Below are 20,873 nucleotides of genomic sequence, written 5' to 3' on the forward strand. Positions count from 1 at the left end.
TTTCCAATTTATAGAGAGTTTTCTCTTGATGCCAATGCGCCTGAAATAAGAAGAAAATTTATACTGTCTTCTGTTATTAATGAAGAAAGAACTGAACTCGACAAGAACATATTTCATGTGCCCAATGGGGAAAAAAGACATTCAGAAAATATGGTAGACTACCTGGTGAAAATCTATACAGGCGACCTGAGAGGGGCAGGCACGGATGCCAATGTACATATAATTTTATTTGGGAATGAGGGCTTATCTAAAGAGATTCAGCTGACAAAACCGTTGGAACATCAGAATCCCTTTGAAAGAGGAAAGGTATGTCTATAGATTCAATTTTGAATCTCCTCTCATGAAGTAAATTATAGAGTTTGAAGGAAGCTATACGATTGTACATGAATATACAAATTCATTATAATGGTAGTAAAGAGCATATGAAACCTAAACAATATTCTATATCTGAACATTATCCCATTAGTGCCCAATGTTACCATAATAAGCCATATGGGAACAAATTGATTTGTTCCCATATGGGAACATTGGGCACTAATGGGTTAAGAGGTGAATTCTACATATGGCGCCAAACAATTTGGTGCTGAAAAAAAGCACTATTCTATAAGCCGCACCTAAAGTTAGGCGCTGTTTATAGAATAGCGCTTATACCCAGGGATCACACCTAGTTTTAAGAACAACCATTTGCACCAACTGAAATGTGCAAATATACATGCCTAAATTGGACATGTATCCCCTGTATTCTGTAACGATGCGTGTAAATGCTAGGAACGCACCTGTTCTGCCAATGACCTTCCCATTTTCGCTCATCTTTTTTTTTACGTTCTAATTAAAGATAAATACTGGCAGTAATTGCTTGTTAAAAAGCCAATTATTGGTACAAATGAGATAATCTTTCAATTAAATTATGCATGCAATTTTTGGCAACTTTTATAGAATTAGGGATTAAAGGAGTAATTCTGTAAAAGTACACCTATATATAAGTATCCTCTGGCACATATTCCATACTGGGAAGTTGATGCCTACGTTCCTATATAGAATAACAGCATAACTGGGTATATACTCGTGTATGCATTTAGGCGTGAGCACTTATGCAAGCCATAGAGACAGTATAAGTGTGTGCAACTAAATACTTTTTATCATGAGGGTGAGAGATAAGGAAAAAAAACATGAAAAAGATATGAGAAAGCATGACTTCTCACTGTCTTTGAAATAACAGCAAGGCAAGAATTTTTATATCATTCAAACTAGTAATTGTGATTTAGATACGTTTTCATTTATATTTTCAATCTGGCTGCAGTATCCCTCTTTTTGGGAAGACAAGGGACCACCTGAGTGATTATCATTCATCTCTGCAATTTTTATTCCTCTAGATCACTTACCAATAACAAATGGATTCACTAGTAATAATAAGTTAATCATATTTTTTTCAGTTCCTGTAAATGTGCTGTAATGAGATTTTGCGCAAAGGAAGTATTTAAGCCACAAACTGGGATGTTTCAAAATTCAAGTTAATTGTTGTTTTTTCTATCCATAAAGGTTGACACATTCAGAATTATGGCAAACAATGTAGGAATGCTTGAACGAATTGAAATTGGACATGATGGAAAAGGATTTGGTAAGTTTCAATAGGCAAATCATCTATAAGTTACATATAACATAATGAGGATAACTTTTTATAGGTCATGTAGTTAAATAAAAAAAATATTATTTTAGAAAAGGCTCTGGAAAAGTATATATTATTATGGGGTCTTTTTACTAAGCTGCGGGAAAAAGGGCTCTGTGGTAGTGGCGGAAGCCATTTTCCCTCCTCGCCAGGGCCCTTTTTATCACAGCGGGTAAAATGCCCCAAGCAAATGGCTATGCAGTAATATAACTCTTACCGCATGTGGAGGAGTGGCCTAGTGGTTAGAGCACCAGTCTTGAAATCCAGAGGTGGCCAGTTCAAATCCTGCTGCTGCTCCTTGTGATCTTGGGCCAGTCACTTAACCCTCCATTGCCTCAAATACAAACTTAGATTGTGAGCCCTCCTGGGACAGAGAAATATCTAGTTTACCTGAATGTAACTCACCTTGAGCTACTACTGAAAAAGGTGTGGGCAAATAAATGGTCATGCGGTGGGGAGCACTTACCACCACCCATTGAGATGGCAGTTAGGGTTCCTGCAGTAACCGAGCAGCGCATGGCGATGCCCAATTACCACTAGGTTAGTGCCATGCTACAAAAAAACTTCCCAGAGTGCCGGAAATGGTGCACAGTCAAGACAGATCTACTGCTGGTGGTTGTGTTGGGCTGGTGGTAGTTCCAGCATAACATGCGGTAAACCCACAGCTTTGTAAAAGGGCCCCTATATATGTATTTGGCATCACACACAACTAGACTATCCATTTTACACAAGAATGTGTTCAAAAAGAGAGAAGTGTCAATAGGGGGTTTTCATTGTAAGTAGTGATACAGGTTCACATTATTGCAAGTTTTGCTTCTTATGAATGTAGGTGGGACTACTGACATGTAAAATAGTGGATTTTTGAAATCTGCACATGCTTGAGAAAATGATTAAAGAGCTGACCTGCAAAATGCAAACTATTCCCCTGGGAATACCTACATACAGATTACAACTAAGCACACTATTCTGTAGGGGTCAATATTCAAAATGATTTAACCGGCCAGAAACGACCCTTGGCCAGTTAAATCACTTGTTCGAGGCTATCTGTTGATATTCAGCAACACTTAACTGGTTAGTGCTGCTGAATATCTGTGCTGACAGCTAAACTGAAAGCCAGTTATTTTGTGGGCGGTCCAGGGGGCAGAGTCAGCACTTATGCGGTTATATGTCAGCATTCAGCAATTAACCACTTAAGTTTAGTGCTCAAATCAGGCTGCATAAAATTCAGTTTTATTCTTATGCGGTGTTGCTTAGGCGGGTTAAGCGCTGAATATCTCACGGGCTCATTTTCGAAACAGAAAAACATTCAAAAAGTGTCGCAAAGCGGCATTTAGACTTTTTTTTCCCCAAAAGTCCAAATTGCTATTTTGTAAACCTGTTTTAAGATTTTTTTTATGCAGTTCATTTGAAGTGCATCCAAATCACAAGGGGCGTGTTGAGGGCAGGATTTGGGCATTCCCACAACTTGGACATTTCTCTGCCATAATGGAACAAAGGAAAAACGCCCAGGGCTAAAAGTTGGATGTTTTGGGCTAGATCTGTTATAATAACAACTGAGTCACAAAATTATGCTCCTAATGACCACTAGAGGGATTAAGAAATGACCCCCTTACCCCCTCAGTGGTTACTGACCCCTTCCCACCACCCAAAGATGTAAAAGAATAAGTACATACCAGCCTGTATGACAGCCTCAGATGTTATGGCTAGTCCCATCCGAGCAGCAAGCAGGTCCCTGGAGTAGCCTAGTGGTCAGTGCAGTGCACTGTAGAGAAGGGGACCCAGGCCCATATCCTAGTCTACCTGTTATACTTGTGGTGGAAAGTGTGAGCCCTCCAAAACCCACCAAAAACATAATATACCTACATATAGGTGACACCTGCAGCCATAAGGGCTATTGTAGTGGTGTACAGTTGGGCATAGTAGGTTTTTGGTGGGTTTTGAAGAACTCACCATATAATATAAGGGGGGTAGTCCACTGCAGTGCCCCCTAGGGGCCCCACTGCTCTGCTAGGATGTCTGTGTGGCCAGTCTACTAAGAATGTTGGCTTCCCATACATCCCAATGGCTTGATTTTGTGCATTTTTCACTTGGACTTTTTTTTCGAAAATGGTCAAACAGATAGACACCACATAAGAGATAGCTAACCACATAAACCCAAATATTCAGTGCCGGCGGCTGGACACGGCCCGGGATTGAATATCTGGGAATAACGCCGACAGCGGCTAAAAAAAAAAAAACCCACTCACTGCCACCTTCTGAATATTGATCCCTATATGCTTTCTTTTAATGCATGCATACACCTATAGAATTTTGTGGTTGTACATGCAGAAAAAGCTATATAAACTAGCTACTAAATGTCTGAGTGTCTAATCTTGATGGCCAAATTTTGTCTATGTTAAGCTGATATTCAGTTGAATCTAAATCAAGCTTAGGACACATTAATTGACTTGATTTGCTTACTTTATTTTTTGACTATTAGATTGTAAGCTCTTTGAGCAGGGACTGTCTTTCTTCTATGTTTGTGCAGCGCTGCGTACGCCTTGTAGCGCTATAGAAATGCTAAATAGTAGTAGGAGGAGGAGGAGGAGGACATTCAGTCCATTGATGCTATTCATTACTACTACTACTACTACTACAAATCATTTCTATAGCGCTACCACAATTGAACATGAAGAAAAGACAGTCCCTGCTCAAAAGAGTCACCTCTCAAAATCAACTATAGGCTATTTTTCTTAATTCCTGGCTCCTGAGTGGGTTGTCTGGTCATTGAACCCAGTATTATTTCAGCCCAGAAGAGATCATTTCTGGGAGGATGACAGGCTGGTTGCTCCTTGTTATGCTAATCTGTTATCAACTGGTAAAGGATCCAAAGTCATTGCACCGTGATGTGTTATTGAGGCACTTGGCTGAGCAGATCTGTGTATCTGCTGTCTGAAGAGTGAGTTTGACTGGCACTCTCATATACCCCTCTATCCCTTCCACAAAACATGCACAGCAAGAAATGTGAGTTCTAGATGATTCCCATATGGCTTTATGTCTGTTAACTTCCCCAAATACTACTACTTCTTACAGTACTAAAAGTACACAGTATTGTGCAGAGATACATAAGAGATGGAATGTGCTCTTTAGAGCTTACAATCCATTCAGGACAGGCAAACATGAAAAAAAAAGCGATTTAGGTAGTTTCACTTATTATGGGAAATGATTAAAAACAAAATCATACAAAAATTTAAGAAAGGGACCCTTAGACCAGGAGCGGCTGCCATGCATTATTGGATCAATTCACTTACACTCTAAACTATCAATTATCGACCTCCTTCAGCAAGCATTATTAACACGTGTAATGAAAATAATATCCAATTGCCGTGGAATAAAACCAAACTCTATCACTTCTGCTGTAAGAATGCTTTACAGTCCAACACAGTATTTGGGTTTTGTGAAACCTGCCTCAGGGACCAGCCTTCAGTCTCAACTGTCCATCATAAGTATAAAAGCAATAGCATTCAGATTCCTGAAGCGGAATGGTGTTTGTGTCAATGCACAGGTTCAGCTGTGTCAGTGCCTTTCTCCACTCACAAATGTTGTTTTCATTTACTGGCATTCTATAAATATTAGTAGAGCAGTGGTGTTCAGAGTGTCGTGAGATTTTGAGGAAAGGGGCTCACTTTCATATTTCACAATCCTCTTAAGATTTAATGACATTCTATATTTTCTGAGCACCAATTTTTATGCACATATACCCTTGGCAATAAGTACTTACCTGAGCATGTTAAATGTTGCTCTACATCCTCAAGTCATTACAAAATCACTTGATAATAGCAGGGAGTAGGTGGTAGAACACCATGAACCAGTGTGTTTGAAATGACAGCCTGTAAAGGAACATGAACATGTGGCCCTGTTGTAACACCATCACCATCACCACATCTTCTGAACTGGAGCTGGGCTTATGGCTATGATTGGGGAAGTCTTTGGAAATGATCGACCCTGTCCCCGTGTTGTGTTTGTTTGTTTTTTTCTTTTTTTTGGTCATCCTACTTTATCTCATACTTACATTGTGTAAATTCTTCATTCAGTCTGTAAAAGGTCATTGTATTACAGAATGTACAGTTAAAAGAATAGATGAAGCCTCAAAGCCCCGGGATTAATAGCTATACATGCTTAGCAATCCCATATGGAGTCCCTTGTCATATTATTGGTTTACTTTATGCATGTAAGCGGTTCCCACATGCCTATTTTGCTTCACATCCAACTAAGAAGGTACAAGGGGTGGGGATGTTATTTGCACAAAATCTGCAACCTATTATCTACGACCTTATTAAGGATCCTGAGGGATGTTGTCTGGCCATATGTGTGGATATAGGTGAAGTTATATATAATATTGTATCAGTGTATGCCCCCAGTGATAATCAGCAACCTTTCTACCTGCAATTAGAGCAAAACCTAGTGACTCTGGGGTCAGGACTCTGGGTTGGGGGGGATTTCAATATTACAAGAAACCCACAATTGGATTCCACAGCTAATATCCAGTCTAGAAGAATAGATTGCTTAACCTTTAAGCACTTTTCTCAGAACCTGAGGGTGAAGGATATTTGAAGGCTTCTCCATGACCAAGATAGACAATATACTTTTCACTCCATTCCTCATGGCTCTTTTTCTCATATTGATTACATCCTCATTGACAAAGAGTTAGTGCTCAGGGTTCAAGGTGCAGGGATTGATGCTATTGTTTGGTCTGATCATGCTCCAGTTTGGACAATTTGTAAAAAGGTTGATGTGGATCCCAAATTAGCCTTTTGGCACCTCAGTGAAAGTTTACTTGAACATGAAGAAGTTTTGCAAGATCTCCAAACAGATATTCCTGAGTTTTTCCCATTAAATGTCACCCCAGAAGTTACGCTGGGGCTGGTAAGGGACAGTTACAAAGCTTTTATTATGGGGCGGTTTATTATGTGTGCTAGTAGGCTTAAAGCAGCACATAACAAGTGGGATGTGCAATTGAGAATTGAATTAAGAACTTGGAAATTCAATATACTAGCAATCCCAAAAAATCACCTTTGTCTGCCATTGTCAGGTATAGGCAACAGCTCCAAGACCTCTAGGCAGGACAGGTGGTGTACGATTTGCAAGTTTCTAAGAGGGAGTTCTTTGAGGAGGGAAATAGAGCTAGCCGGCTACTAGCTCACTAACGTAAGGCCAAATGGGTGCAAACTCAGGTTATGTCTGTGAAAGATAGCGGCCATATTAAGAGTAAATCCAAGGAAATTCAAAATGCTTTCTGGAGTTTTACCAAGCCTTGTATAACTCTGAGGCTTGTTCATCTACCCATAACCTAAAACATTACCTTCATGGGATAGCAATCCCATGACTGTCAGAACATCAGAGTGGAGAGCTTGACCAGGAAATACAGATTCAGGAAGTCCAAGATGCCATCAAACGGTTAAAACCTGGAAAATCCCTAAGGCTGGATGGCTTAACATCCCATTTTTTAAAAACCTTCCCTGGTATACTTGCAACATTTTTGGTATCTATTTTTAACAAGCTGCTGGCAGGGGAGGGGCTAGTGCAGTATATTCTATGGGCAGTGGTTACTGTTTTACCCAAACCTGATAAGGATCCTCTTCAATACAACTCTTACAGGCCAATCTGTTCACTAAATCTGGATGTAAAGCTGATGGCTAGTATTTTAGCCACTGGAATGAATGCCTCTGTTGGAGACATCATACATGAGGATCAGTGTATGTTTTTCCCAGGAAGGACAATGAACGATAATGTACATCAGGTGTTGCATTTAAAGTGGTGGGCTAGGACGGAGAGAATACCAATGGTTCTTCTACCGATCAACCTTGAAAATAAATTTGACCATGGAATGGAGTGGAGGAATAGCCTAGTGGTTAATGCAGTGGACTTTAATCCTGGGGACCTGCTGGGGACTTGAGTTCAATTCCCACTGCAGCTCCGTGTGACTCTGGGCAAGTCACTTAACCCTCCATTACCCCTGGTACAAAATAAGTACCTGAATATATGTAAACCACTTTGAATGTAATTGCAAAAACCTCAGAAAGGCTGTATATCAAGTCCCATTTCCCCCCTCCCTTCCCCTCTTTTGAGAGATGTTCTCCATGCATTTGCATTTGTTCTGAATTTTTGCAAATGGATTTCATGACTTTATTCTACCCCCAAGGTGAGAGTACAAATGAGTGGAGGCTACTTTGCAGCTTTTCCCTTGTCTCGAGGAAAGTGCAAGGGTTGAACCCTATCCCCACTGTTGTTTGCCCTGTCAGTGGAGCCCTGAGCTCTGCAGATTCATAAGGATCCAACCATTACTGGAGTTGAAGTGGCAGGGGAGGAATTTAAGATTTCATTATTCAATGAAGACATTTTGCTGACAGCAACATACCCTGAGCGTTCTCTGCCAGCTGAATATTGGGCCTACATGCTCCATCCATGTGTACGCCTACCTGCAAATAGCTTATCATTACATTTAGGTGGCATTTTGTAATAGCCAGAATATTGACATTTACGCATGCATGTGCTCACTACACACATATATGCCAGTATTCAGGTCACTTGCATATGCTTCTGTATAGAATTACCCATTTGGTGCATAGACATAGCCACATAAACCTTCTCCCAGTACAACCTCCCAACCATTAACACATATCTCCCTTCCAGGTCTTTAATCTCTTTTTCCAGCTCAAAGGGAACCTGCTTAGGTATAAGTGTTGCCGCTCCCTTCTGCCTCCTATTATAGGACATGTACCCATACTGGCCTATCCATTCCCTTTTCAGCAGTTTTATATGTTTTGTGTCTGTGAGGTTTGTGTCTTGGCAAAACACTATGGCAGTTCACGTTTGAGACTTGCATAAACAGGTATTGAAATAATTATGTTGCATAAACATCTAAGTTCTATTTTACAAAGCCAGGATATGAACATCAAAGATGCAAGTGCATGCAAAGGGCAAGGTGGTGTGGCTGGGCATGTTATCGGTGGGACTGTAGCATACCTAGAAAATACATGTTTTTTTTTCCACATCTTACAGTAGAAGGGGAATAAACATGGATGCCATAGCAGATTGACATCAAGATTGATGCTTGCCTACCAAAGCACTTTTAGATTTTAGCAAACTGCTCCTATTGAGCAGCACTCCATTGAAGGGATTAGGGGAGATCTCCCTCCCCCCCCTAAGCCAAAATGGCCAGGGAAACTGGTCTCTGTGAAAGCGCTGGGAATATATGTGTTTTTATTTCTAAAATGGAAATCTTAAGCATGTATGTGCTGGCACAAACATGTTTATGTGCTGGTTTTCAACCTATTGGAATTTTCAATACTTTATTTTTCTAAAATGGATGTTTATGCTGCTCAGCACATAAACACCCGTTTCTCCTGTATTTTAGAATAGCCTCTACATCAGCAGATTCTGTTCTAAAATACAGGTCAAACAAAAAAAGCAAACACTGGGCCTTCAGGATTGAGAAAAATGTAGTCCTTTAATATCACAAATGACTGTATATGCCTAATTGAGGGATGGCCTTCAGGAATTGGGATAATGTATTGATTCATGACCTAAAATACAGGTCCACAATTTTTATCCAAAATTTCAAAAAACTGTTATGGTGCTGGAAATCCCCTGACTTCATGCATGCTGAACCCATGCAGGTGCATTGCATCTGTCCTTTCTCAAGACTTCTACAAGTGTGATGTGCCTCTGCTGCTCATTGAAGACTGTGAAAATGTCAAAAAGAGCTACAGATTTCCCTTGGGGTAACAGTGAGAATAAGAAATGGAAGAGTCTGACGTTATCGATAGCAGAGAAAGTAGAGCAGAAGCTTGATCCTGGTGTATCTGTGCAGCGTCTAACAGAAGACTGTGGGAACTACAACCATATATCACTTAAAGACAGAAAGATAAATTTTACAGCGACACTGATGACTAGTAACTAATTAAAAAGAGAAAAACATTGCCTAGGGCCCTAGGGAAAAAAAAAATGAAGATCTGGCCCATGTGCTAATTGATTGGGTTCGACAATAAAGAAGTGAATGAATGACATTGACTAATCTGATTGTCATGAAGAAAATGCCATGAAGAACTGAACAATGAACACAAGTGTAAATATTCAGAAGATTGGCTGGAAAAAATTTAAGAAGTGTCATGGTGTTAAATATATCAAAATCTTTGGTGAAAAAGCTTCTACTGATTATGAAGCCGCTGAAACTCACGTTGATGAATTTGCAAGATGATGACAGATGAAAACCTTAGTCCAGAACAAATTTACAATGCTGATATAACACCTCTCTACTGGTGCTGTAGCCCTAAAAGAGCATTAACAACAGCTGATGAATGAGCATCAACAGGTTTCAAGGACGCAAAGGACAGCGTGACTGCTCTTGCATGTGCCAATGCTGCAGGCACACACAAATTAAAGTCAGCAGAGATTGGAAAAAGCCAACATCTGAGATGTTTCAAAGGTATACGCTATCTACCTGCGCATTATTATGCTAATAAGCAAGCACGGGTTACCTGAGAAATGTTTACTGCTTGGTTCAATAACCACTTTGTACCAGCAGCATAAACTCATTGATGCACATTTAGCTTGGTTTGAGCCTGTTTCTGATTGAAGTTTTACGGAATGTTTTACTTTGAAATAAAAAAGTACACAGGTATTTTTATAGTCTCTCTTTTTTCTGACTTAACATAAACCATTCTGAAATCCGGAAAATTCCAAAATATGCAGATAAAAGGCTGTGTACCTGTACTTCTGAAACTTCAGATGTCCTGATCTGGAAGTCTCAATTCTGACTTCTCCATCCTTTCTAAAATAGGGCTTCCCATTAGCCTGCACTTCCTAAACAAGGTTCACAGTTCTTTGCATCTAATGAGACAATATATTCCTTCTACATCCAGCATGACTATTTCTTCATGCCACTTCTGCAAACCATGTTCCCCTTTCACACATTTGTGCATCTGGCAACCATTCTTAGAGCCTCCAATGTCTCCCTGCCTAAATAACAGAGAACTATTATAACAAGGTATAACTGACTTTTCTGAATTTCAGTTTGTCCACATAGTTGTCCCATTACACACATTCACTTCCCCACCCCTCTAACCCCCTTACCCCCTACCTTTCCCCTCACCTGTCCCTAATTTCCATACTAGGTCAGGCCAATGGTCCATCCAGCCTAGTATCCTGCTTCCAACAGTAGTCAATCCAGGGGACCTTCTCCCAACATGTATCATTCCTCAGCTAGAATATGCCTAGCCATGCTGAGTTAGCATTGGTCAATTTTCAGACCACACTTTTACATAATGAAAATGGTATTTACTTGGTAAAAGGCTATCAAAAATTATTTTGCCTATGCATGCATAAGTATCTCTGGGCTTAGAGAATTACCTGAAGTGAACTTTCCTGTACTGTGAACAACATGATAAATTTATTTTTCCAGCCTTCTTTTTTGTTCTTTGCAGTGTCACAAAGATTAAAAATCTAATATACAGGCTTAAGCACTCTTAGGAACGGTGCATGCACAAAGACAGACAATTTAGCTACTTTAATTTCAGCAGAAAAAAAAAACATTTTTCCTAATTAGTTTTAAGGCATATACATGAAAGATCCTTGAATATATTCAACTGAGAACATTTGAAAACAGAGGCCCTTAGTATTATTTATTATAATATCTCATAAAGATATATTCAAAATTTACAGGCTACTGGTCCAAAAGATATCCAGTGCTATTTCTGAAAAATACAGCCCCAACATCGGAATATCATAGGATAGTCACAGAGCTGGAAGAATTTATTCCTGTAATTATGTCAACAGGTTTGAAATGAATAATGCTCGTTATTGATTTACTTAGCTTATGATATTTTCTACAGAGAAGTTTTGCTTTAATTGTGAACCTCAGCATTTTTATTGCTCAGCTGTAGAATGAAAATTAATCTATATTAGCTTCTAACTGTACATAAAACTTGACACAAAGGAAACAAGTAGTAAACTAATTTCAGGAATTTGTCTTGTAGTGCTTTGATTGATTTGGTATCTTAATTTTCCAAGCTATACAGATTCTTAAAATATCTCTTTTTTTTTCTGAAATAAACACATTCAGACCATTATTCAAAAGGACTTATACACTGAACAGAACCAGTAAATATATGAGGGATAGTTACTGAACTGCATTCAAATATCACATTTTGCCACAGCTCAACTGACAGTGCAAATTAATACCTTACACAGTAAACATAAATTTGCAATGCTGCAGCCAAGAACATCTTACATTCTTGGCCACAGTAATGATAAGATAGCGGGCCTCAAGACAGACTTCCTATCTCATAAGAGGGGTAGCATAGAAACATGATGGCAGATAAAGGCCAAATGACCCATCCAGTCTGCCCATCCTTTCTAACCCCTAACTCTTCCTTTTCCTAAGCGATCCCATGTGCTTATCCCATGCCTTTTAAAATTCTGACACAGTCCTCGACTTCACAACCTCCACCGGGAGGCCATTCCATGCTTCCACCACCCTTTCTGTGAAATATTACTTTCTTAGATTACTCCTAAGCCTATTCCCTCTTAACTTCATCGTAGGCCCCCTCGTTCCAGAGCTTTCCTTCAGTTGAAAAAGGCTCACTTCCTTTACATTAATGCCCTTGAGGTATTTAAACGTGTCTATCATATCTCCTTTCTCCATCGTCTTTTCCACCATATACATGTTGAGGTTCATAAGCATGTCCCTATATTTTTTGTGACCACACACCACCCTAACACCTGCAATCACCTTCACTCACCGCCTGTAACTCCCAACACCACATACATGTCAGGCTCTCAACCCCTCAACTCCCTATAGAGTGAAGGCCCCCTCTATTCCAGATCCAACTACTACCTTCCAAGAATAGATGTCAAGTGGCTGGCAGGAGTGATTCCCAGTCACTCCTGCCTGTCAGCCACCTAGGTTCAAAATGGTACTGATCAATCCCTAGTGGTAGTCTTGAGGTACTACTGCTAGGGGTCAAGCTGCCAAATAAGGGTAATCTCCCTCATGAGATTACCACCGGGGATTGACTGGTGTCATTTTGAAACCTAGAAATTTGAAGGGGTTGGAGCAACTGGTGATTGCTCCTGCCTGGCTAGTACACACTAGGAAAATCCCTGGAAGGTGCTGAGGGTTTCAGTGGGCAAGAGCTTGACTCCATGAGGAGAGGTGAGGGCTGGGTTGCCTTGAAGAAACCTATGGGGTCTATTATCTTTATTGCTATAGAAGGCTAATTTAGCCGAGATTGGGTGGCAAAGCCGGTGGTGGGAGACGGAGATGGTGCTGGGCAGACTTATACGGTCTATGCCAGAGCCGGTGGTGGGAGGCGGGACTGGTGGTTGGGAGGCGGGGATAGTGCTGGGCAGACATATATGGTCTGTGCCTGGAAAAGGACAGGTACAAATCAAGGTAAGGTATACACAAAAAGTAGCACATGTGAGTTTATCTTGTTGGGCAGACTGGATGGACCGTGCAGGTCTTTTTCTGCCGTCATCTACTATGTTACTATACATTAAGGGGCAATACTATAATAGGGAACCTCCAGTTAGGCATGATATGAGCATATTAAATGACACCTAAATCAGGTGTCATTATAAAACACTAGCATAATCCAGTATTAGCACAGCTTACATTTAGGTGTCCCCACCAGCCATTGACCCTATATAATTGTGAGTCCCTAATACAGCAAGGATGCATATAAAAATGTTATGAATTGCGTGTGTAAGTGGGAAACATACCTATGTCCTACCAGTATTCACCTATGTATATGCCCCCTTGCATTTATGCACTGTAACTCTAACACATGCCCTTATAAGTGCTACTTTTCCCTGCATTAAATTGTGCAAGGGGTGCGTTATCACAGACTATTAGTTATAGAATTGTCCTTTGCATGTATAGAAAGCATATTTATACATGTAAATCAGAATATACATATAAGTAGTAACTTTAGACGTGTAATTTATATGAATATTTATTTATTTAGTTAGTTATCCCATCACAAATATACCCTACACAAATGAGTATGCGGAAAAATGACATCACCCACATAAACATCTACTTGCCTACTTATTGAGGAAATGTAATAAGAAACAAACAAGTTTTTAATATTTCTTAAAATGTGATAAATTCACACATATACACAAATACCCAGGTAAATGATTCTATAATAATGGATCCACCACTGAAAAAGCAGCACCTTTGGTGTGGCACTGTATGTAGCTTCGAGACTTTCAAACATTTTACCTCCACTGATCTCAAGGAGCACAGTGGTTGATACAATGTCAATTCATGTAACAAGTACAACGGCGTAGTTGCATAAATTGTCTGATGAATGAGTGTCAGAACCTTAAACTGGATTCTACATGCCACCGGTAGCCATTGTGAGAGTTTTATGCATCACTCAAGGAGCAGGTGCAGTAAGGGTAATTTGACTGACTGAATGTAGCGCTTTTAAAATAGGTTTCACATGCGTATACTTTACTCCTGCAATTAACCTCACTACAGAATTTCAACCTTCAACATCGGGCAATGTACTTCTGAGATCCCCAAGTATAATGCATTGCAGTAATCTATCTTATTTAACATCAAACTCTAAACCACCAGCCCATTTAGCATAGATTTTAGATTACCACGGGGTTCATTTTCAAAAGAGAAGAATGGCATAAATCTGCATTTGGGGGTTTTTCTAAAAACTTCCAAATTGGTATTTTCAAAACCAATTTTGAGACATTTTTCTATGAAGTCCGTCAGAAGTGCATTCAAATCACATGGGAGCATGTCAGGGGCATGTTAAGGTCGGGATCTGGGCACTCCTATCACTTGAACACTTTTCTGCCATAATGGAACAAAACAAAAACATCTATAAGTTGGACATTTTGTTCTAGACCTGTTTTATTAACAAATAAACCACAAAAAAGTGCCCTAAATGACCAGATGACCACTTGGGAAAATCATGGATGACTTCCCCTTACTCTCCCAGTGGTCACTAACCCCCTCCTAACCCCCAAAAATTTGATTAAAAATATTACTTACCAGCCTCTGATGTTATACTCAGGTCCATTAGAGCAGCAAGCAGGTCCCTGGATTAGTCTAGTTGTGGGTGCAGTGCACTCCAGACAGGTTTGACCCAGGCCCATATCTCCCCCTACCTGTTACACATGTGGTGGAAACTTTGAGCCTTCCAAAACTCACCAGAACATGAAAAGACAGTCCCTTCTCAAAAGAGCTTACAATATAATCAGGACAGACAAACAAGACAAATAAGAAATAAGGGAATTACTGTGGGAATTATAAAACAGACATGGGTACTGAACAAATGAATAGGGTTTAGGAGTTAAAAACATCCTCAAAAAGTTGAGCTTTTAACCTAGATTTGAAGACGGCCAGAGATGGAACTTGATGTACTGGTTCAGGAAGTCTATTCCAGGCATATGGTGCAGCAAGATAAAAGAACAGAGTCTTGAGTTAGCAGTTGAGAAGAATGGTACAGAAAAGAGAGATTTACCCAATGAATGGAGTTCCTGGGGAGGAGTGCAGGGAGAGATAAGAGTGGAGAAATTCTGAAGGGCTGCAGAGTGAAAGCATTTGTAAGTCAATAAGAGGAGTTTGAATTGTATGTGGAGATGGATAGGGAGACAATGAAGTGACATGAGGAGAAGGCTAATATGAGCATAGCAATACTGGAGGAATATATCATGCAGCAGAATTTTGAGCAGACTGAAGAGAAGAGAGAGAGATGGCTTATTGGGAGACCTGTGAGAAGCAAGTTGCAGTAGTCTAAGTGAGAGGTGATAAGAGTGTGGATATGTATTTTGGTAGTGTGCTCAGAAAGGAAAGGATGAATTTTGTGATATTATAGAGAAATACATGACACATTTTAGCAGTCTGTTGAATATGTGCAGAGAGAGAGGAAGAAAGGAGTCAAAGATGATCCTGAGATGCATGCACAACTTAATTAGATGAACCAATTAACTGCAATTGGTCATTAAATCAATTCATGTTAATTGGCATCAATTAAGATTTGTGCTCGCATCTTGCTACACTCTATAACACTGGGCATCCAAATCCAAGAGCGTACAGCCCAAAAGGGGGCATGACCATGGGAGGGGCATGAATGGGTCAAGGTTGTTCTGAAAATTTGTGCACAGTGTTATAGAGTACCGGGGATGTGCACCCAAATTTGGCACCAGGAATTACACCAGGTTTCTGCGGGCATAAGTCTGGGCATCCAAATTTGGGCACAGGAATTGGCACTTGGCACTATTTTATAAAGTGTATTCAGCTTGAAATGCCCTTTATAGAATAGTGCCGATTTTTTTCGACACCATTTACTGAATCCAGCCCTAAGCGTCAACACACAGCTCTAATGCCAGCTTACTACATCAGTGAAAAGAGAACATTGTAACTTTGGGAGTCTTTTACAAAATGCTTAGCTTACATTAATTGCCGCCAATGGGAATAAAATGGGCCCTGTGGCAGATAACATGTGCTAAACATTAGTTTGTTTGTTTTTAAAACCCTCTTTTGTTTTCTTTGCCTTATCTTTAAAAAATAAATTTTGTTTTTGTGTTTTATTTCAGGAAGTGGATGGTTTCTTGAAAGAGTAGAAATCACAGATCTATCAGCAGATGAAGCATATAACTTTTCATGCAACAGGTCTGTATACTTTACCAATTCTTTATATTGTCTATCCCCATTGGCTATGGGATCAGTTTTCAGCAGTGGGTGAGCCCCCAACATAAATGGCTCAATTTTGGCTCTATAACTTTAGGAAAATGTCATCCTAACCTGGGTGACTAGCAGGCTCATTTTCGAAAGAGATGGACGTCCATCTTTCGACTTAAATCGGAACATGGACATCCATATCCCAGAGGTGTCCAAATCAGTATAATTGAAACCCGATTTTGGACTTCTCTAACTGAAGTCTGTCGCAAAGATGTCCAAATTTCAAGGGGGAGTGTTGGAGGAGTGGTGAAGGCAGGACTTGGGTGTGCCTAACACTTGGATGTCTTTGAGCCATAATCGAAAAAAGCAGGGACGTCCTAAAGTAAAACCTGGACGTTTTCACCTGGACGTGTTTTTTTTTACAAATAGGGCACGAAAAGGTGCCCGAAATGACCAGATGACCGACGGAGGGAATCGGGGATGACTTCTCGTTACTCCCCCAGTGGTCACTAACTCCCTCCCACCCTCAAAAAACATCTTTAAAAATATTTTGTGCCAGGCTCAGATGTCATACTCAGGTCCATGACAGCGCATGCAGGTTCCTGGAGCAGTTTTAGTGGGTGCAGTGCACTTCAGACAGGCGGACCAGGCCCATACCCCCCCTATCTATTACGTTTGTGGAGGAAACAGAGAGCCCTCCAAAACCCACCACAAACCCATTGTACCCACATCTAGGTGCCCCCCTACTGACTTGACCTGAGGCAGGACACTTTGGCATCTGAAAGCAAATCAAAAAATGTACTAGGTGAGTCCAAAAAAAAAGGTGTCATCTTATTTTCCATTTTCAAGTGCCTTAACTGAGCATGAGCGAGAGTGCCAGCATTGGCGGCTGAAGCACACTGCTGATTTCCACACTGCTTAAACAGCCCAGTAGGGGGCTTGGGCAGTGAATCTTTTTGGCTGGCGGGGCTTGGAACTCTCTGCCAGTGATTCAACCAATGCTGCAATTTTGTATGGGGTTTAAGTCTAAAGTTGAGGGGCCAAGGCCCCCTCATGGTTATGCCCTAGGGGGATCAGATGCTGGATAGGGGTGTAATAGAGTGCACTGAAATACTTCCTATTAACCATCCCTGATGACAGTGGTGTAAATAAGATATTTTCTGGAATGGCCATAGGATTGAGGTGTTTCAGGGGTGGGGCCATGAGGCAGAGTGGGCAGGGCCAAGGCAGAGTAGGCGGGGCTGGGTGTGTATCTCCCTCTCATAAATTGAGCCCCCTTGGCAGCTCTGCTGCTTTGGGATATAAGACTGGCCAAGAGTCTCCTTCCATGAATTGGGTGACCTGGCAGCTCTGCTTAAGCTGCTGTGGGTACTCAAATTTAGCTGAGTCCTTCAATCAGCTGTATTATTTAGGTAATTGAGCCTCTACTTTGGCTGATTCATTCTGCACACTCTCTACTACTACTTCTATTTATCATTTCTATAGCGCTACAAGACATTCGCAGCATTGTAGATTTGAACATGAAGAGACAGTCCCTGCTCGAAAGAGCTTACAATCTAATTAGGACAGACAAACAGGACAAATAAGAGATAATGAAATTACTAAGGTGGGAATGAAAAGCCAGTGTGTGGACAGCTGCTAGACAGGGACTCCAAAGGCTTGTAAACCAGACAAGAACAAGATGAGATCTAGGATTGCTCAATGCATAGGAGCTAACTTTTGAAATTATTGGGGGTGCTAATCCCAGTGGAAATAACCCCTCCTTGGACACATACAAGGAATTTTCTCAATATTAGGGGTGTTCAAGCAGCCACAAAGTTGGCTCCTATGGCTCAATGTAAGGTTTAATGTCACTGTTCCAACAGGATCTAAGTGCAGGGCTGGATGAAAAACAAGATTGAAACAGGAGGGAACAACCTCACAGGCAGGGCAGGAATACCCAAGCCTGCCCTAGGCTGATCCCTCCTGGGCCAATCAGGAAACAGGAACTGAAATTTATATAAATACAAGGCACAGTGTCTAAAGAAGATAGATGCCCTCCTAACCAAGAGTCACTGGTCTGAGGCTGGCTTCTTCCTAGCAACTATTAAAAATACTAGAAAAAGAAAAAAAACAGAAATTTAATGACATTGGAAAAGAAACAAAGTTTCGGGTTTTTTTCATGCTGTTTTTGGTTAGAAATGATATGAAACAACATAGGGAGTATTGTGTATATTTCCAATGTTGCTCCAAACAAATGTACTTCCATACCCCTTACCAGGCCTATCGCTGGTTTGTAATGGGGTGGCATAAAACTGGCAGCAGTCAACCCCTAGCAATAGTCTCATTGTACTATCACTAGGGATCAAGCCTTACTTATTTGTATGAGGGGGTCCTTGTCGGCGGATCTAGTGGCAGAGGGGAAGTCTGCTTGAGTGGAAATTGGAGGGGGAGGAGGGTAATATGTTTATGCATCAGCCAATGCTTCCTCTAAGGAGTGGCCTGGTGTGTGCAAATTATTTTTTGTGTGAGCAACAAGTTTTAAAAACCTCCTTTTCAAAACTCGCATTATAATTTATTTTATTTGTTTTAAAATTTAAAATTGTAGATAACTCGAGCTAAGCTTTCCCTGTTCCTTCTACCTTCTCAACTCTCATTGTAATTATCTAATTAGTTCATTGTAAGCCACTTTGAGGCTGCAAAACTGTGGCAAAAGGTGGGATATAAATGACCAAAATAAATAAACAACCCCTTTAATGTATTAAAACATTAGGGGCCCTGTTTACTAAGCCGCGTTATAGGCATGATAACATTTTTAACGTGCATTAACCATGTACGCTCGTTAACTGTGTACATGCCTACAATATCCATATAGGCGCCTACATGGTTAGCATGTGCACTAATTGTAGGTGCGTTAAAAGCGCTAACGCTCCTTAGTAAACAGGGCCCTAAAGAATCTTTTGGAAAACGTGGTATAAGGCACTTAGGTGTGAGAACTAAAAACTAAGTGCCTTATACCATGTTTACTAAAAGATTCTTTAATGTTTTAATACATTAAGACTGTGTTTCAATACTTCATGACAAAGGAAGTTTATGTACACATTAATCAAAAATATAAACATTTAAAACAAATAAAATAAATTACAATGAGAGTTTTGAAAAGGAGGGTTTTTTAAAGACTGATAATAAGATTGCAGTCCATTAAATGCTGGCATAAAGAAATTGTTACTTGCTGCCATGCTGGGACATTTGAGGTCTTTTTCCTCCTGAGTAATTTGTTGAATTTGGAGAATTATTTTGAGAATAAGATCCAAAAACACATAAACTTCGGTTTTTTAGATTGTTACTCCATGATAATAGCCTTAAGGCTTGCAGTAGGTATTTTTCTGTTTCTGAAGGGCTAAGAATTTTTTTTTAAGTGTTGACATGGGACTTGTTTGATCGTTTGGTTCACAGTCCCTCCTCTGACCCGCTTGTTACTTTGTTCAGAAAAGCTATAATACCTGTAACTGACATAGAGCCTGGTTTCCTTTCCAGTTTTACATTCAGAGGAGAGGGAAGTGGATAGCAACTACTGGGGGATTAAGGAGGGGTCATGCCTTAATCCGTCCAATGGTCAGCTGCTCCATTAGAGTGAATTTGTGTTACTTGGACGTGACTGAAACAGGTCTAGATGAAAACATCCTTCTTTTTATACATGGACTTTCTTCCCGTTTGAAAATCCCTGACATACTATTTTTGAGCCCTCCCTAGTCCCTCCCAAAACATGCCCCTTTTATGGTGTGAAACATCTGAATTCTGACTTTCCAAAATCAGGATTGGGACGTTTTTAGCAGATGGTCATTTTTTAGGCATTTTAAGACGCCCATCTGCTTTGAAATTGAGCACCATAGGCGTCTATGTTCTCTTTATAAAATAGCCCCCAAATAGGTGCCAGTTGTAAAATCAGCCTCATTTTCTATTATCCTAATTGTCTATTTTCTTCTTTTCAAGGTGGCTGGCTGAGAATGAGAACGACGGTAGTACTGTGGTACAGCTTCATACTGACATCTTTTCTTGAATATTTCCTAGACACACTTCTCCAGTTGTCCACTAATTTGTCATCCCTTATGTTGCTTTAACTTGCAAAGAATAAGAATTCAGTAGTTGTAAGACAATGTGGTTGATTACAAGCCATGCATGAACTTTCTTAATGAAGAATTAAAATCGCTAATAAATTGCTTGTAAACCAAGATCTCAAATAATTGCAAGGTTTTTCCACCTACAATTTCAGTGTTAAGTGATTCAAATATCTATTTGCCCTTATAAATACTGATCATAAAATTATATTCTAACATGAAATAGTATTATTCTTGTTTCCTTTGCAAATGCTTGTGAACATTTTTAATAAATGTTTGTTTTTTAATAAATGTTTGTTTTTCTCATTTGTATTTTCATAATTTATTCATGACATTTATAGGTATATTTCAAAGTGTGCTGTGCACTTTTCCTTTCTCTCCCTCTCTATGTGCTCCCCTTAGTTTGAGTGAATGGTTATGT

The 20,873-nt window shown here is 40.0% G+C and overlaps 1 protein-coding gene across 1 annotated transcript in view; it reads left to right on the forward strand.

The window, feature by feature from the left end:
* LOC115477536 (lipoxygenase homology domain-containing protein 1-like) overlaps nt 1–20,663 on the forward strand; it is a 428,353-nt gene extending 407,690 nt beyond the window's left edge. The window contains exons 42-45 of the mRNA XM_030214471.1: nt 15–306; nt 1,540–1,618; nt 16,271–16,346; nt 20,328–20,663. Of these exons, the coding sequence (XP_030070331.1) occupies nt 15–306; nt 1,540–1,618; nt 16,271–16,346; nt 20,328–20,394 (514 nt within the window). The 3' untranslated portion in view covers nt 20,395–20,663. The remainder of the gene's footprint in view (nt 1–14; nt 307–1,539; nt 1,619–16,270; nt 16,347–20,327) is intronic.
* Nucleotides 20,664–20,873: the final 210 nt, after the last annotated feature.

This window comes from Microcaecilia unicolor, chromosome 1 (genome assembly GCF_901765095.1).
Source record: "Microcaecilia unicolor chromosome 1, aMicUni1.1, whole genome shotgun sequence".
Taxonomy (NCBI): domain Eukaryota; kingdom Metazoa; phylum Chordata; class Amphibia; order Gymnophiona; family Siphonopidae; genus Microcaecilia; species Microcaecilia unicolor.